The 19,701-nt window shown below is 40.8% G+C and overlaps 1 protein-coding gene across 1 annotated transcript in view; it reads left to right on the top strand.

Annotated features, from left to right (window-relative positions):
* ARFGEF1 (ARF guanine nucleotide exchange factor 1) overlaps window positions 1–19,701 on the top strand; it is a 265,875-nt gene that overhangs the window by 114,514 nt on the left and 131,660 nt on the right. The window contains exons 3-5 of the mRNA XM_089654279.1: window positions 6,027–6,183; window positions 8,699–8,845; window positions 19,319–19,498. Coding sequence (XP_089510405.1) covers window positions 6,027–6,183; window positions 8,699–8,845; window positions 19,319–19,498 — 484 coding nt within the window. The remainder of the gene's footprint in view (window positions 1–6,026; window positions 6,184–8,698; window positions 8,846–19,318; window positions 19,499–19,701) is intronic.

Raw genomic sequence — 19,701 nt, 5'->3', positions numbered from 1 at the left:
CAGTGGCAGTTTCTGTATTTCCTTTTAAATGTTTAAACTGTACAGTGTCACTGACACCCAAGTGTTATACAATTTAGTTATATGTTGGTGTCCTTGGTTAGCCAAGTGGATTCAAATGCAGGTCTGGTACTGACATACACGTGGCAGTATATAACACAATGCAGCTATTGATTCTGTGTATAGTTTTCCAATGTGACTTGGTCAATGCACACAGGTATCTCCAAGCTCTTTTCTTTTCCATCTTATATCTGCTCAACAAAATAGACACGTGGCATTCAAGGACATATATTGCGTTTTTTGTGTATAGACAGATCCTCTGTTCTAATTGATGTAAACTAGAAAAAATGTAGAGTAAAAACATGTATCACATGGCACCTTATGCTGACATTTCTCCTGTGTCAACCTAACAAGGAGGAGACAGATTAAAGACTTCTTATAAATATTGCATTTTCTCTGTGCTGTACTATTGTTTTCTGTACCTCTCCCCTGCTAAAAATGTGAAAAGATCAATTTCTTTGTATACACCCAAAATCGTGATACATATTTAGCCTTGCAGTCCTTAGATGAGGTGGCTATGTTCGTTTTCTTTTTTTAAGGCCTCTTCACTTTATTCTTACCTGGAGATCCTGACAGTAACACATTTCCTGTCCTGGGGTGACAACAGTAACACTCGGTACTGTATCAATGAAGGAACCGCACTGTCACACTAGAACTGAAAGTGCGTTGTGACTACAGAACACCTCCCCTTTTACTTGTCTTCACAATATGGGATGGGGTAGGGGGGAGTTCTGTAGTGTAGAGAGCTGGACTAGACAGGGTTAATACCAATGCTTGAGATAACACTGCAGAATGCACAGGGACACACAGACTCATTAGATTTCTGGCGGGTTCATTGGGTGTTTGTTGTACTTATTGAACCAATTTAAATCATTTCCAGTGGTATATTTTACAGGCCAGAAAGGAACTAATAAGTTAAACATGGTAAGATTTAGATACACTTTTTTTTGTACTACAAAGAATCCTGGACAACTAATCAGAACTCAGGCTTCAGTAAATATGTTTAACTTTGGTAAAGGTGATTGCCTATAGATTTAAACCACAAGATTCTGCTAAAGGAACCTGACACAACTTTTTTCTGTCACCCATTCAGACCTTCTTTGGCTGTTTTTTAAATGTATACAAATGTAGAAAACTGTTCAGTAGGAAGAGAAATGAAAACCAGCAAACTTGTTATTGGTATCAAGCAACCCAGCAATCTTTATAGAGGCCTTGTGAGTAAGAACAAATGTGTGAAATGCGATAAGGCATTTTGTGATAATTGCAGAGAAGCTTAAAAGAGAAGTTCTGGATTTGAAAATAACAAACACATATGTAGGTGGATGAAGCATTGGTCTGATGCTGCATCTGTTCCCCAACAGCTCTAAGACCAAGAACTGAGCAATCAAAGAGGGCTGATTGCCTCGTTCTCTGTCTTCAGTGAGCAGAGAGCTGATGACTGCCAGTCTCCAGCACTCTGCTCTGCCCCTCCAGCACTCACTGGAGCGCTGGGCTGTGAGGGAGAGCTGCTAGCACAGCTTCTCAGCAGAGAGCCAGTCAGGATCTCTCCAGAGTCTGTACCAGCTCAGTGATGTTGGCCGACAGCAGGCTTTAGCCCGCTGTCTGCTAAACAGGGTCACAGGAGTGCTGAACGAAGTGCAATCCTGTGAACCACAGGAGAAATAGGGCCAAAAGAGCTTTGGCCCTACTTCCCCTTTTAAAAATGGACTCTGGGATTCAGCCAGATCATAAAATCTGCTGGCTTACTATGGGTGAACTCCAACAAGGTGCATGCCACTTCGTGGACTTATCTGTTATTTACAACTGGAAGTTTTACTGGGAGGCGGGAGTGCAGCTCTCTCTATGCTCCAGCACTCTGACAAGAGAGATGTTGTCTTTTCATACACGGCATCTTTTCTCACCCTCTGGGAATGGGGAGTAGCGGGTACAACGGCAGCATGTGACTTTGCAGCTGCTGGAGAATAGACCAGAAGGCCCAGTGTTGGAGCGCCAGAAGTATACTGATAGCTGTACTCCTGGTGCTCAGTAAAAATATAAACTGTAAATTAAAGAGAGAGGTCCACGAGGGGATATGCACCTCATTGGACTTAACCCTAATAGTCCGGTACATTTTGCATTGTGGCTGAATTGGTGGAGTTCAGCCTAATATTTAAAGGCTTTCTGTTTTCAGATTCCCATTGTATTGGACCATTTGACTTCACTTCAGGTTCTTATTGGTCGGCTAATTCAAACTGAATTGCTGTACCTAAAGTAATTCTAAAGGCTACACTTCTTCCCCTCACAGCATTAAGGTAAAAAATAAAGTCCCACTACTTTTACCACACATACACACCCATAAACTCATACAGTGAGGAACAGAAGTATTTGAACACCCTGCGATTTTGCAAGTTCTCCCACTTAGAAATCATGAAGGGGTCTGAAATTCACATTGTAGGTGCATTCCCACTCTGAGAGACAGAATTAAAAAAAAAAATTCAGGAAATCACATTGTATGATTTTTAAAGAATTTATTTGTCTTGCACTGCTGAACATAAGTATTTGAACACCTGAGAAAATCAGTGTTAATGTTTGGTACAGAAGCCTTTGTTTGTAATTACAGAGGTCAAACGTTTCCTGTAGTTCTTGACCAGGTTTGCACACACTGCAACAAGTATTTTGGCCCACTCCTCCACACAGATCTCCTCTAGATCTCTCAGGTTTCGGGGCTGTTGCTGAGCAACACAGAGATTCAGCTCCCTCCAAAGATGTTCTATTGGATTTAGGTCTGGAGACTAGCTAGGCCTCTCCAGAACCTTGATATGCTTCTTACGGAGCCACTCCTTGGTTATCCTGGCTGTGTGCTTCGGGTCGTTGTCATGTTGGAAGACCCAGCCACGACCCATCTTCAATGCTCTGACTGAGGGAAGGAGGTTGTTGCTCAAAATCTCACAATAAATGGGCCCTTTCATCCTCTCCTTAATACAGTGCAGTCGTCCTGTCCCCTTTGCAGAAAAGCACCCCCAAAGCATGATGTTACCACCCCCATGCTTCACAGTAGGGATGGTGTTCTTGGGATGCAACTCATCCTTCTTTTTCCTCCAAACACGACGAGTGAAGTTTAGACCAAAAAGTTCTACTTTGGTCTCATCTAACCACATGACTTTCTCCCATGCCTTCTCTGGATCATCCAGATGGTCATTGGCAAACTTCAGACGGGCCTGGACATGTGATGACTTGAGCAGGGGAACCTTCCGTGCAATGCATGATTTGAAACCATGACGGCGTAGTGTTCTACCGACAGGGACCTTTGAAACTGTGGTCCCAGCTCTCTTCATGTCATTGACCAGCTCCTCTCTTGTAGTTCCGGGCTGATTCCTCACCTTTCTTATCATCTGTGATATCCCACGAGGTGAAATCTTGCATGGAGCCCCAGTCCGAGGGAGACTGACAGTCGTCTTTAGCCTATTCCATTTTCTAACAATTGCTCCAACAGTTGATCTATTTTCACCAAGCTGCTTGTCAATTGCCCCGTAGCCCTTTCCAGCCTTGTGGAGGTCCACAATTTTGTCTCTGGTGTCTTTTGACAGCTCTTTGGTCTTGCCCATGGTAGTAGTTGGCGTCTAACTGACTGTGGGGTGGACAGGTGTCTTTTTAAAGAGCTCAGACAGGTGCTACTAAGTTAGATTGAGTGGAGTAGAGGTAGACTTTTTAAAGTCATAGTAACAGGTCTTTGAGAGGCGGAATTCTTGCTGTTTCTTAGGTGTTCAAATACTTATGTTCAGCGGTGCAAGACAAATTCTTTAAAAATCATACAATGTGATTTCCTGAATTTTTTTTTAAATTCTGTCTCTGAGTGGGAATGCACCTACAATGTGAATTTCAGACCCCTCCATGATTTCTAAGTGGGAGAACTTGCAAAATCGAAGGGTGTTCAAATACTTCTGTTCCTCACTGTATCTGCTGTCCTTGTCACAGGGTCCAGGGTCCGTAGACTTCCGGAATGGCGCCAATGGCCTGAGTGGCTGACCTCCTGTGTTCACAGTGCAGCAGGGCAGCTGATTATCACAGGAGCCGAAAGCTAATTGTGATCACTATACTACTAGCACAGTCTACTACAGTTCTATCCAGCTTTTAGAGAGATCCCACAGATCTTGTCAAGTTGAACCAATGTACAATATGTACACAAATCCATACCTGGAATTCCTCTTTATAAACAAGCCGTTAATGACTTCTGTAGCTGAAGACAGTGTGGTGTAATTGTTCCCTATATATCACAGTGTCGCCTTGCGTAATGACATGTAGCCAACACTGAAATAACTGCATGTAGACAAAATGACAAAATGTGGCTGCAAAAAGGGCTGCAAAAAGCCTGCCTTATTACCTCTCCTATGGACCTGTTCCCTCACAAATACTACAGTTGCCCTCTATCCTATGCTCCCTCAATCACATCTTCAATCTCTCCTTCTCTGCAGGCACCTTCCACTTCCCTCTAAAGCATGCACTGGTCACCCCCAAACTTAAAAAGCCCTAACTGGATCCCACCAGACTGAACAACCTAAAACTCATTCTGCTTCCATTTACCTCGAAATGGTTAGAATGCCTTCTTGACCCCTTACAGTTTGATGTTCGCTCTCAACACTTCACAGAAACTGCCCTACTAAAACTCACTAACAATTTACTAACTGCTAACACCAATGGCCACTACTCCATACTCGTATTACTAAAGCTTTCCGCTGCCTTTGATACTGTTGACCACCTGCTACTCCTCAAAAAATTCCTTCATTTGGCCTCCAAGACTATGCTCTTTCCTAGTTCTCCTCTATCACAGTGTTCCTTCAGTGTTGCCTACAACTCTGTCTCCTTCTCTCTACTTCCTCTTTCTGTGGGGTCCCCCAAAGTTCTGTCCTCGGATCCTTCCTCTTCTCCATCTACACCTCCTCCTTTGGTCACTTGATAAACTCCCACTGCTTCCAATACCATCATTATGCTGATGACAACCAAATCTATCTGTGACCTATTGTTTCAGCCCCAAATCCAATCACAATCTAAATCTTGTAAACTTCACCTCCCTAACATCTCCAAAATATGCTCCTTTTTAACCAGTAAAACCACCAAGCTACTCATTCGTTCCGTTATCTCCCACCTTGGCTATTGCGACTACCTCCTTATAGGTCTACCTCTGCGTGGGTTCCCTTGTCTTCTTCTCCCATGCTTGTCTCCAGGACTTCTTCAGAGCCTTTCCTATCTGCTGGAACTCCTCTACCCCAGGTATCTCCTACTCTGTTCATTTTTAGGCGATCCCTAAAAATTCATCTCCTCAGGGAAATCTTATTTTTTTCCATCAGCTCATCCCTCACAGTTATTACCCTTTGTTCCACTTGCCCCTCCCTATTAGATTGTAAGCTCTCAGGAGTAGGGCCCTCTTGTATTGAATTGTATTGTTACTGTACTGTCTTCCTTTGTTTTGTAAGGCACTGTGCAAACTGTTGGTGCTGTATAAATCCTGTATAATAACAATATACATGACTGAATGTCATCTAGAGTTTGCATCTGCCTTAAAACGTATCCAATATCTTGCCTGTTACTCTGATGTTCAGGTCCACCTTCACAACTGTTTTTAAACCATTCTGTGTTACCTATCTCTCTAATACTATACATTTCCAAATATATCATACATTTTTGCAGTAAATATAATAGCAGGACAACTATGTAAATGTTACGTCTGTTCAGATAATACTATGTGCTCATATTCCCCCTATATATCTTTGAACAGTGGTAAAGATGATCCACTTTTACTGCTGTGTTTATAATTTTTAATAATTCATTTATCATAATTTGTACTTGTAAGGTAACATGTCTAATAGAATTAGCAGATGGTATGTGTCTGAACTGGTAGTTTATATAAATAGACATAGATGAGTGTGGTGGCACACAGCCGGATTATGTGGACTGCATTTTAATTGGCTTGTGTTTTCTGTTTCTCCTCTCAGTCCTCCCCAAGGAGATGTAAAGGCTGGTTCCAGCACCCTTCCACCCGTGAAATCAAAAGCCACCTTTATCGAAGCCGACAAGTACTTTCTACCATTTGAGCTTGCATGCCAGTCTAAGTGCCCCCGCATTGTGAGCACATCTCTGGACTGTTTGCAGGTTTGTCTTTTGTTCTTTTCCAGACCTCCCAGTTAGCTGCTTTGTCTCCTAATGAATAAACCCTACATTATCTTTCTGTATTCAGTCTGTTGACGGTAAAGCTGATTTGAATGGTTTGGGCTAATGCATTGTAAAGAAAAAATTGTTTGTTTTTGTTTTTTTTTTTCTATAAAAACGAAGATGTATAATAGTGGTGCTCATGCTAGAAAGGTGGGCATGTGTTTTGCTGCATGTTTCAATGAAACAAAATGTACAAACAAGAGAAAATGCGTTATTTTCAACAGAACATGTTTCAAACAATACGTTACATAGCGGTGTCTTGGAAATATTCCTGCATGTCTCATTTGTGGTGAAGAACACACATTAATGTTTGTGGTTTTTGTGAAAGGACCCTGATTTTTGCGGCACACTTGGACAACATTGTTGGTGATTTTAGGATTTTACTATGCACTTTCATCCACAACACTTTTCCAGCTCTGGTTTCATTTAGCACCCTAGTAATATAAATGGCAGTGGCTATTAAACCACTGCAATGCCAGTTGAAAGTGTGTGCCATCAATTACTCTCCTAGGCTTGATTGGTCACTGGCAGCTGGGAATTGCTTGATACTGTCAGTAGTAGAGTGCTGTGGTTGAAAGCTAATGGAAAGCTCCAAACTTGCCAGATTTGGCCAGCATAACAGTACACTTTCTTCACAAGGCTGCAAATCTGCATTAAAGTGTGAGATACTAAAAAAAAAAAACACATATACTCCCCTCAATGCTGCATTGTTCTGATACTGCAGTTGTCCCCCCGCCGGCTGTAATTTTGAGATCTGAACAATCACATGACCGCTGATTGCTCAGTTTTCGGTCTTGCCGGTGCAGTGAACAGTGACTGTCAGCCACCGCTCTCTGCTTTGCATCTCCTGTGCTCACTGGAGCGCCGGGCAGGAGCGGCTGGTTCAAGCTTTCAGTGGCATACCGAGAGGCTGAGCAAGCTAAGCTGTTGGTCAGACATCTAGGTGGATCCTGACATTGCCAGAATCCATCCAGAACTTGGAGCGACTCCGTGACATCAGCTGACAGCAGACTTTAGCCCACTGGTGGCTTATTCTGGGTCACAGGAGAGCACAAGTAAGTGCATTCCTGTGACCCAAGAGAAATGTGGCCAAATAAGCTTTAGCTATACTTCTTTTTGAGTTATTAACAAGTTAAAGAAGAGATCTAATGATTTCATCTGTGTGTCTGTAAAAAGAAATTTAACTTGACGTAAACAAGGTAGTTTATTGAAGACTTCTTCCGCAGCATTTTCTTACCTTTGGTTTGCTCCCCTACTGCTCTGCTTAGCCGCTGAGAGTGAAAGAAAAGACCTGTGTAAGCTGCAAGCCTCTAGAATATGGATTTTCACACACGGGGCAATGGATTTCCCTTGTAAACACAATGATTGGCTCAGCGTGGAAGGATTGGTTAAAGCATTCAGGCAAAAGCCATCCTCCAGTGTGTTTCAGTATATCAAGCAAGACAGTCAACTACCTTGCTTAATAACTTTAGAAATTAATTTTTTTTCAGTCAACCGGAGACTTGCTACGAAAGAACAGGTGAATAAATTAGAATGATAGGGCAGTGCCACTACACAGGAAAGTGAGCCTACAGTTATGCCAATCCTCCTGTATATCTATTAGCTATTCTTAAGCCTCCGTTCACAGTATACACCGCATGTGAACCGCTCAGGAAAACACCGCATTCCTGTGTGATTCAGTGCAGTGTGGTTTGAGCCCATTCATTTTGAATAGGCTCAAATCGCACCAAAGACATGCATGCACCTTTTTTGGTGCCGCACTGCAATGGGATCACATGGATGTTTTGTACCATGCAATCCAGTGCAGGCAAATGCACTGCTTTTGCAATCTGTGTTTGGGTCTTCATTAACTTTGTATTGACACCTGCAGCAGATTGTAAGGGTAGTGTGACTGGAATGTGGTGCAGGAAACGTGGTTCACACTGTAGTGGGTGGTTGCGGGTGTGAGAGTTGCAGCTGTTCCCACACCTGCAACCACCGCAGCCAAAACGCACTGCTCTGTAGAGATGCTCGGGATTTTCATTCGCTCTTAATGGCACCCCCACTCATCTAAACCAGCAGCGCATTAGTGGGTGCAGGAACCCTGCAAATTCTCTGCGGCTGCATTTTGAAAAAGATGTAGGCACCCTTTTTTTTTTTCCCTTTGCGGGAAACACAGGCATAGCAGCCTTTTTAAGCCCGCAAACCCATTGAATTGTGAACCTAGACTAAAAGCAGTGGGTTTTTTTTTTTTTAAAGATCAGAAACAATCGATAACCTACATTTAGCAAATAGCAATCATGATGTTTGAGCAGACTACAAACTTGCTTTAAAGAAATAAAATAGACTTTAGATGTGTTTGCATTTGTTTTGCCTGGAAGGAAGATGGTAATTATCACCTTTTTATAATATTTCAGTTTTCCCGCTTTGGTTAAAATAACCGCAATAACGTTTTCTTTCTTTTCTCTTTCTTTAGAAACTTATTGCTTATGGGCACTTGACCGGCAATGCACCAGATAGCACAACACCTGGAAAAAAATTAATTGACAGAATTATTGAAACTATATGTGGCTGCTTCCAAGGACCCCAGACTGATGAGGATGTCCAGTTACAAATTATAAAGGTAGCTTAAATCTATGAATTTATGCTATGAGAAACCAGATGTGTTAGAGTTGTGACTCGAAAATTTTATAATTTCCTGCTGCTTGAAAGCTGCCACCTCATATCCTTCACTCTATAGAGCATTAAGGAATGCAAATTAGACCATACTCATAAATAGTACAAACATTTTATTCTAGAACTGTCCCTGTAGAGCAGAATTTTACACTGTAATCGATGTTCATTTAATAGATTTATAATCTTTTGATGATAATGCTACATTTATTGTCAAAGAGAAACTCCAGGGAGCAAGCAAAACCATTTATTAAAATGCTAATGCCGTCCAAAAAATATTGCGAGTTTGTAAGAGTAAGAAATTCATTTGATAGCTAAGGGAAACTATAGTATTAATGTAAAAACATGCGCACAATGCTGCCAGGTCCACCAATTTATATTGCTCTAGGGTGAAGCTATATAGTTCTCACCAGCCGTGGGTGCCTAGACCAGGGGTGGGCAAACTTTTTGACTTGAGGGCCGCAATGGGTTCATATATTGGACCCGGGGGCCGGACCAAGAGTAGATGAATGATGTGTATGTGTCATCCATAGTAAGTATAGTAATACTGTATTCCCCCATAGTAAGCATAGTAATTAATCCCCCATATAGTAATTCATCCCCCATAGTAATTCATCCCCCATATAGTAATTCATCCCCCATATAGTAATTCATCCCCCATATAGTAATTCATCCCCCATATAGTAATTCATCCCCCATAGTAATTCATCCCCCATATAGTAATTCATCCCCCATAGTAATTCATCCCCCATAGTAATTCATCCCCCATAGTAATTCATCCCCCATATAGTAATTCATCCCCCATAGTAATTCACCCCCCCTATAGTAATTCATCCCCCATAGAGTAATTCATCCCCCATAGAGTAATTCATCCCCCATAGAGTAAATCATCCCCCATAGAGTAAATCATCCCCCATATAGTAATTCATTCCCCATATTAATTCATCCCCCATATTAAGTCCCCAAGTCCCCCCTGTGTCAATTCACTTACCTTTGCTCCGCGTGTTCCTCTCGCCGTGTTCCCGCGCCCTTCCGGTGTAGCATGAAAATCTGTCTCCTATGAGGATCTGTCCCCCTCGACGTATCTGCGCATGTGCCAGTTTCAGGCATTAGCAGCCGATCGGCGATCTCCGGCACATGCGCAGATACGTCGAGGGGGACAGATCCTCATAGGATACAGATTTTCATGCTACACCGGTCTTCAGGGCGGACTGTGAGAGGAGCCTAGTGGGAGCCTAGCTCCGCAGGCCGGATTAAAAGGTCCGCCGGGCCGTAGTTTGCCCATTGCTGGCCTAGACAGACAACGGGATCCATCTCTCCCTTCACTGTATACAAAGATTCATTTTGCACTATGCAAAGTTTTTCTTTTTTTCATCTAATCAGCATTATTGCAGTAATAGTATGCCTACTCATGCTCCCCTGTCTGACAGAACTCCTCTCTGCTGCCAGCATGTTCTTTTCAGTATTATCCATAACACCTCAGAAATCTATGAGTTTGAGAAGCAAAGTAGAATGTTGGCTAAAGCAGAAGAACATCTGAAATGCAGCAAATAGACAGGAAAAAACAGCAGCATAATTATTAAAAGTTGCTATAGCAATGATGTCCAGATAAAACATATCAATTGTCAGAAAGGGAAAAAAAGTCAGCATAAGAATAGTTATGAAAAAGGCAGCTAACAACAAGGTCAATTTACATACATTTTCAATAATAACACATATTATTGCAGCATTAAAGGACAAAAAAGTGTCAGTTATGTAATAAAATTCCCATGTGCATTGTATCGTAACACATTCAGTGTGATAAGAAAAGTCTTTAAAGTTCATGCCAAAATTTAATGTGAAATCTTACACCACCTTAAATCAGTGACGCATCCTCCACAGTGTTATTGCCACCACAAAGAATGCAAACTTGCCGGAAGATGTTACTGCAAAATGAGAAGCAGCAAAGATAGCCTTATAATGTAGTATGTGAGGTTCCCTTTAAGATGGCTCTAGCCTTTGATCAGCACATCTGGATACTCCAACATTTCCCTAAAGGTAGTAGTGTCTTCTGACCGCTCTACAGGCAAAGCTCACACACCAGAACAGAATAGAGGAACCATAGTGTAGTATGTTTTTGTAACCAGCTTCAAATAGACGATTATGAGGCCGACATGCATCACCAAGCACCAAAATAAAACCACTCTGAAAAGCCAACAAAGTAAGCGGCTATTACACTCACATCAGCGGCTGCCACTCATGACCTGACATGGCGTCATGACGTCACAAGTGAGCTCCGCCCAACGTGTTTCCATTTATCAGCCCAGAATATGGGTACCCTGCCCTCCTTTGTGTAATTCTGTTGGTTACCTGTCCTGCTCATTACTAAGGGGGCAGTTGGTTTTGCATATCAGAGTATGTACTGTATATGCATACAAATATAGTGTGTGTATGTATGTGTGTGTATATATATATATATGTGTATATATATATATATATATATATATATATATATATATATATATATATACACAGTTAGGTCCATATATATTTGGAACAACTGAAGACAGCTGCAGTTAGAGCCTAGTAAAGCATCAGAAAGGAGGTAACCCAGTCTTTGGTAATGTCCATGGGTTCCAGACTTCAGGCAGTCATTGCCGGTAAACGTTTCTCAACAGAATATTAAAAATGAATACTTTATGATTATATTCAAAATGTCCAATTACTTTTGGTCCCTTGAAAAAGGGGGGGTGGCTACTCTTAAGAGCTGTAATTCCTAAACCCTTCCTCCAATTTGGATGTTCTTACCCTCAAATTAAACCTGAGAGTGTGCACTTTCAGCCCATATCAATTTATATAACTGTAGCTTGAATATGTTTTGGTAAATACCTGAATAAATCTAAAATTGTGCCCAAATGTACAGTGGGGATCAAAAGTTTGGGCACCCCAGCTAAAAATTTGTATTAATATGCATAAAGAAGCCAAGGAAAGATGGACAGATCTCCAAAAGGCATCAAATTACAGATTAGACATTCTTATAATATGTCAACAAAAGTTAGATTTTATTTCCATCATTTACACTTTCAAAATAACAGAAAACAAAAAAATGGCGTCTGCAAAAGTTTGGGCACCCTGCAGAATTTATAGCATGCACTGCCCCCTTTGCCAAGCTGAGACCTGCCAGTGTCATGGATTGTTCTCAATCATCGTCTGGGAAGACCAGGTGATGTCAATCTCAAAGGTTTTAAATGCCCGGACTCATCTGACCTTGCCCCAACAATCAGCCCCAACAATCAGCAGTTGTCTAGAAAACTGAAACTGAAAATAGTTGACGCTCACAAAGCTGGAGAAGGCTATAAGAAGATAGCAAAGCGTTTTCAGATGTCAATATCCTCTGTTCGGAATGTAATTAAGAAATGGCAGTCATCAGGAACAGTGGAAGTTAAAGCAAGATCTGGAAGACCAAGAAAAATATCAGACAGAACAGCTTGCAGGATTGTGAGAAAAACAATTCAAAACCCACGTTTGACTGCACGATCCCTCCAGAAAGATCTGGCAGACACTGGAGTTGTGGTATAAAGAGATACTTGTACAAATATGGTCTTCATGGAAGAGTCATCAGAAGAAAACCTCTTCTACGTCCTCACCACAAAAATCATCGTTTGAACTTTGCAAATGAACATATAGACAAGCCTGATGCATTTTGGAAACAAGTTCTGTGGACCGATGAGGTTAAAATTGAACTTTTTGGCCGGAATGAGCAAAGGTACGTTTGGAGAAGGAGCACAGAATTTAATGAAAAGAACCTCTGTCCAACTGTTAAGCATGGGGTTGGATCAATCATGCTTTGGGGTTGTGTTGCAGCCAGTGGCACAGGGAACATCTCACGAGTAGAAGGAAAAATGGATTCAATAACATTTCAGCAAATTTTGGATGGTAACTTGATGCCATCTGTGAAAAAGCTGAAGTTAAAGAGAGGATGGCTTCTACAAATGGATAATGATCCTAAACACACCTTGAAATCCACGGGGGATTACATCAAGAGGCGTAAACTGAAGGTTTTGCCATGGCCTTCACAATCTCCTGACCTCAACATAATTGAAAATCTATGGATAGACCTTAAAAGAGCAGTGCGTGTCAGACAGCCCAGAAATCTCAAAGAACTGGAAGACTTTTGTAAGGAAGAATGGGCAAAGATACCTCAAACAAGAATTGAAAGACTCTTGGCTGGCTACAAAAAGTGTTTACAAGCTGTGATACTTGCCAAAGGGGGCAGTACAAGATATTAACTCTGCAGGGTGCCCAAACTTTTGCAGACGCCATTTTTTTGTTTTCTGTTATTTTGAAAGTGTAAATTATGGAAATAAAATCTAATGTTTGTTGACATATTATAAGAATGTGTAATCTGTAATTTGATGCCTTTTGGAGATTTTTCCATCTTTCCTTGGCTTCTTTATGCACATTAATACAAATTTTTAGCTGGGGTGCCCAAACTTTCGATCCCCACTGTATATGCGCCTAACTACTGTATATGTGTGTGTATATGTGTGTGTGTATATATGTGTGTGTATGTATGTGTGTGTATATATATATATATATATATATATATATATATATATATATAAATAAATAAACCACCAAAATCTGCGCTGGTTCAAGTAAATCGTAAGCTGCCAACACTAAATTCTGATACAAAGAATTTGCAAAACATACATATAAAAGTGTAGCGCTAAAAGAATAAATTAAACTATAATAGTGCAATCCTAGCTGTACATCCGTAAAGATAGGTGTAAAATTGCTTCCAATACAATAAAAATGATAAAATAAAGAAAGATAAAAGTGAGTCCCAATTCCAAGAAATTGAAAATATCAAAGGTGCAAACGGGAATCTTCAATTGCTAAATTGAAGATTCCAAACATTATTGTGTGAAACACGTGTCACCCCACTTCGTGCTCAAAGAAGGCTTACCAGATGTATTTGACCCTCATGTTAGAGTGGTCAAATTCAGCTCAAGAATGACATTTAAGCAACCGCTCCAGCCTCCTCCATAGCATCCAAATGTGGTTCAAATAATGTACGCCCACTCCGTATAGACCATCAATGAATATGTTGTCAGGCATAAATGTGGCATGTGCATGAAATGAGAAAGCAGCGAGGGTATGACTACCTAAATTACAGGCAGCACAACTGCATTATGTTAATTCCTCAGGAAACAGATCATGGCCTCCATCTGAATGGAATGGTCCCTTTTAAGGGTCATAACTCTCTGGTGATGGCATCAAAGGTGTTCTCATTATCCTAAGGCCAGCGAGGATGTGTTGGAACTAGATGGAAAATGCTCAATGGTTTTAATCCAGTTACTCCTTTTCCAACACTTTCAATTATTCCAGCTCCTTCATGGTCCAAAATAACAGGAAAATTCAACTCTGGAAATTCATAATGAATTGCATGGTCATCTGTCTGACATATTCCTGTGCTCACCATCTAAACATACTTAATACGAACTTCATCTACTTTTGGTGGTTGTACTTTAATCTCCTTAATTTTCAGTGGCTGATTTGGGGCCCAAGCCACAGCTGCTTTGCATTTAAAAATCTATGGCATTGAGTGTATGTGTATCTAGATAAGTAAGATGTGATCGGCAGTACTCTTACCACTTCTTCCGGTCTCGCCCATGACACGGAAGTGATGTCACCTGGCTCAGTCCATATATGCACCAATCTTTTAGTGCTACACTTTTAGATGTATATACAGTGGATATAAATAGTCTACACACCCCTGTTAAAATGTCAGGTTTTTGTGATGTAAAAAAAATTAGACAAAGATAAATAATTTCAGAACTTTTTCCACCTATAATGTGACCTATAAACTGTACAACTCAATTGAAAAACAAACTGAAATCTTTTAGGAGGGGAAGTAAACTTAAAAAACTAAAATAACGTGGTTGCATAAGTGTGCACACCCTCTTATAACTGGAGATGTAGCTGTGTTCAGAATTAAGCAAGCACATTCACAATCATGTTAAGCAGGAGTCAGTACACACCTGTCATCATTTAAAGTGCCTCTGATTAACCCCAAATAAAGTTCAGCTGTTCTAGTAGGTCTTTCCTGAAATTTTTTTAGTCACTTCCTACAGCAAAAGACATGGTCCACAGAGAGCTTCCAAAGCATCAGAGGGATCTCATTGTTAAAAGGTATCAGTCAGGAGAAGGGTACAAAAGAATATACCGTGGAACACAGGGAAAACAGTCACCATCAAGTAGAGAAAATATGGCGCAACAGTGACATTACCAAGAACCGGACGCACCTCCACAATGGATGAAAAGATGAGAAGAAAACTCATCTGGGAGGCTGCCAAGAGGCCTACAGCAACATTAAAGGAGCTGCAGGAATATCTGGCAAGTACTGGCTGTGTGGTACATGTGACAACAATCTCCTGTATTCTTCATATGTCAGGGCTATGGGGTAGAGTGACAAGATGGAAGCCTTTTTCTACGAAGAAAAACATCCAAGCCTGGCTAAATTTTACAAAAACACATCTGAAGTCTCCCAAAAGCATGTGGGAAAATGTGTTATGGTCTGATGAAACCAAGGTTGAACTTTTTGGCCATAATTCCAAAAGATATGTTTGGTGCAAAAACAACACTGCACATCACCAAAAGAACACCATACCCACAGTGAAGCATGGTGGTGGCAGGATCATGTTTTGGGGCTGTTTTTCTTCAGCTGGAACTGGGGCCTTAGTCAAGGTAGAGGGAATTATGAACAGTTCCAAATACCAGTCAATATTGGCACAAAACCTTCAGGCTTCTGCTAGAAAGCTGAACATGAAGAGGAACTTCATCTTTCAGCATGACAACGACCCAAAGCATACATCCAGATCAACAAAGGAATGGCTTCACCAGAAGATGATTAAAGTTTTGGAATGGCCCAGCCAGAGCCCAGACCTGAATCCGATCGAAAATCTGTGGGGTGATCTGAAGAGGGCTGTGCACAGGAGATGCCCTTGCAATCTGACAGATTTGGAGTGTTTTTGTAAGGAAGAATGAAGATGTGCCATGCTGATAGACTCATACCCCAAAAGACTGAGTGCTGTAATAAAATCAAAAGGTGCTTCAACAAAGTATTAGTTTAAGGGTGTGCACACTTATGCAACCATATTATGTTAGTTTTTTATTTTTACTTCTGTCCACCTAAAATATTTCAGTTTGTTGTTCAACTGAGTTGTATAGTTTAGGTGGAAAAAGTTCTGAAATGATTTATCTTTGTCTCATTTTTTTACATCCCAGAAACCTGACATTTTAACAGAGGTGTGTAGACATTTAATATCTACTGTGTGTGTGTATATATGTGTGTGTATGTATGTATACACACACACTTATTTATTTTTATTAAACAGTAACAAGAGCTACCTTTTATTAAAGTTGCAGACTTACAACATTTCATCTTATAAGAAAAAAAAAAAGATGATGATGCTGGGAACAAGTATGCTGCCCCATGCACGTGCTGCGGGCAATGTACACAGAAGAAAAACATTTTGAAGGGAAGAGCTTTTTTGCAGAAGGAACATACAGAGTTCTTCTGCTTAAAAGCTCTACCTATCTGGTACATGCCTGAGTTAAGCTTTGCTGTGCATCAGGAGCATGATTTTTTTTGTTCTTGAAGATGATGTGCATATCATATACAGCAGAGAGCCCTCTTAAGTTGGGTCCAGATTCTGGATTATTACAGAAAGAGGCATGATGGATACACAGGTTATAAACTAGATAACCTCATGGGTTAAACCTTAGATGGGATTTGGACATGCACCTAGGTTTGATATTCATTGTTCTGTGTATTATCTTTCCTCCTGTCATTGCCAAGTTTTGATTAAGTGGCATATTCACATCTATATTCATAGTTGCTATTTTATATTGTTTTGGTTTATTTTTTTTATATACAGGCATACCTCAGTTTACGAATTTAATTCGTTCTGCGGGACTTTTCGTATAGCGAAAAATTTGTAAACTGAAACACCGTTTCCTATAGGAATGCATTGAAAACGAATTAATCCGTTCCGGAGGTCAGAAAAAAGTCAACGCTACTAAAATACCGCATGAGTTATTTTATCAAGTCATGCGGTATTTTAGTAGTGACAACCATGTGTTAATGTTTCAGCTGTCAGCGGGGTTCCCCACTGACAGTTGAACGTAAAAGAATTGCCGGCAATTTAAAAAATTAATTAAAAAAGGGTCTGTTATGGATTTTGAGGGGAACTCCCACGCCAAAATGTAAAACAAAATCGTGTGGGGGTCCCCCCCAAATTCTATACCAGACCCCCATCCGAGTATGCAGCCCGGCAGGTCAGGAAAGGGGGGGACGAGAGAGCCACATGCCCTCAACATGGGGAGATGCTTTGGGGCAGGAGGGGCACATGGTGGGGTCACATGTGTGATGTCCCCGGGTGGCCCCACCCCTTACATATTTAAGAACTGTCGAACCGCTGGAGGAGGCAGACGGCCAGGGGCCATCGTTGGGAGCACAGAGCCCTTTTTTTTTTTTTAATATATATATACTCTTGTTTCGGGGTGGCGGCAGACATCGTGATTGACGTTGGATCTACTGCGGGGGACATTCTTTTATTATTTCTTTTAATAAAGGACTTGTCAAAGACCGTATCCTGTCTTTTTTTCACACTACACTTTTTGTTTTTCTGTGAATGAGTAGCGGGACCATGTACCCCATACTCATTCACATAGGGGGCTTCCAGATTTCTATAAACCCCCTGCCTGCAGACCCTGACAACCACCAGCCAGGGTTGTGGGGAAGAGGCCCTTGTCCCCAACATGGGGACAAGGTGCTTTGGGGGGAGCCGCTGCCCCAAAGCACCCCCCCATGTTGAGGGCATGTGGCCTGGTATGGTTCACGAGCGAGCCCCCCCCCCCCTTTTTTTTTTTGACCTGCTGGGCTGCATGCTTGGATAAGGGTCTGGTATGAATTGGGGGGGGGGGGGGACGACTACCATGCCATTTTCTTTTTTACATTTTGTTGTGCTAGTTCCTCTCAAAATCCATACCAGGCCCGAAGGGCTTGGTATGGATGGGAGGGGGGACCCCACACTGTTTTTTTTAAATTTTATTATGGTACCGGTTTTTAAATGTAATTACCGCTTTTTTTTTCTTCACTATAGCTCAGAGATTCAGCTGTCACTTTCCTCCCACCTAAAAGAAAGAAAGTTTTACTTTTAGTTTATTTCCCCAAGTTAAAAGAAACAATGTTTCCTTTAACTCCTGGGAAAGTAACTGCTAATTCTATGAGCTATAGTGAAGAAGAATAAAAAATGGCAATTGCATATAAAAATCAGCACCGACATTTCGTAATGCGAAAAACAATTGTTAAAAATGTATAAACCAAGGCATTATTTTCAATTGATTTTAATTCGTAAACAGAAAATTATGTTAACCGAGGAGTTTGTAAACCAAGGTACACTTGTATTGTGTCAGTTATGTAGGTCTGATTGTCTAAGCACATGCATCAGTTAGTGGTGATCATTCTTCCTTTTGTATTGGATGTAATAGATGATGGCCAGTCTTCCATGATTGGCTGTTAATGGAGTGTTAGACCACTATATAATGATGTGCTGCACTACAAGTAACTAACTATGGGTAAGGTCTTGTTTGACTGAGACGCATTAGTGTTTCTTGTCTTCTGGAACGCTTTTTACTCTGCATTCAAATAAAGTCTCTACAGTTCATTCTCACCTTGTTGTCGATCCTATATGATTGATTCATTGATTCAGCGGATGGACACCGCAGGAGTCGCACGGTGAGATTTATACTCCTTTTGGAATATGTTATGAGGGTTGTAGCACCTATCGTTTGCATAGGTCCAGATCTGGCCTTCAGAAACTAGTTGACTGAAATATTTTACACAGCCAAGGGACAAGGTGTATATAAACAGTGTCAAAAATGAAAATAAAAGCCCCAAGTAAGTACATGCTGTCCTCCCTTTTGTAAATTCTTGCTGTATGTTTTAACTTGGCTGTTGTTAGTATTAAATAGTACTGGGTGCTTGTGAGGCATCATGTAAGTAAAGAATCTAAAATAAAAAAAACAATACAACTGAAGTATAAAGTTTTGTTAGTAAGATTTTGCTAACTTGGATGCAGAGTTGTGTTTGTCAAAAACTTAGGCTGGCCATACATTATACAATTTTTTCTTGTACAATTTTTACAATCTCCTTTAGATTTCCCTTAACTATGTAGTGCAAGGGCCTGCTTGATTGCATACAAATTGAAAGTGTTGTGTAGGTTTGACCTCATATTATATGGTTTTTGGTAAATCTAAAGTAAATTGTATGATGTATGGCCAACTTAAGAGGCCAAGCTGGTATGTCACTTTTTATCAGGCTTATACTGTATTTAATATATCTTTATCTAATCTATTTTTGACTTTTCTATTTCAGGCGCTGCTTACCGCAGTCACTTCCCAACATATAGAAATTCACGAAGGGACAGTACTACAAGCTGTTAGAACATGTTACAACATCTACCTAGCCAGCAAAAACCTTGTCAATCAGACCACCGCCAAGGCTACTTTGACACAGATGCTCAATGTGATATTTGCACGTATGGAAAATCAGGCGGTGTGTGTTACTTGCAGTTCTTTCTGCATTCATTTCCATATTGTAGTATACTGTATGTTTTATGTAATATGTTGTGTCATTTTTTTGTTTCTAGCAAGCTTAAAGGATACATTCACCTTTTGTAACATGTTACACCCTTATTCAGGGTGTAACATGTTACAGGTGCACTTCAGCTGATCCAGATGGCTTCCTAAGTTTAAATC

This window comes from Staurois parvus, unplaced genomic scaffold (assembly GCF_062004578.1).
Source record: "Staurois parvus isolate SC_StPar_1 unplaced genomic scaffold, SC_StPar_1.0 ptg000748l, whole genome shotgun sequence".
NCBI classification, from domain to species: Eukaryota; Metazoa; Chordata; class Amphibia; order Anura; family Ranidae; genus Staurois; species Staurois parvus.
This window is presented reverse-complemented; position numbering and strand designations above follow the sequence as displayed.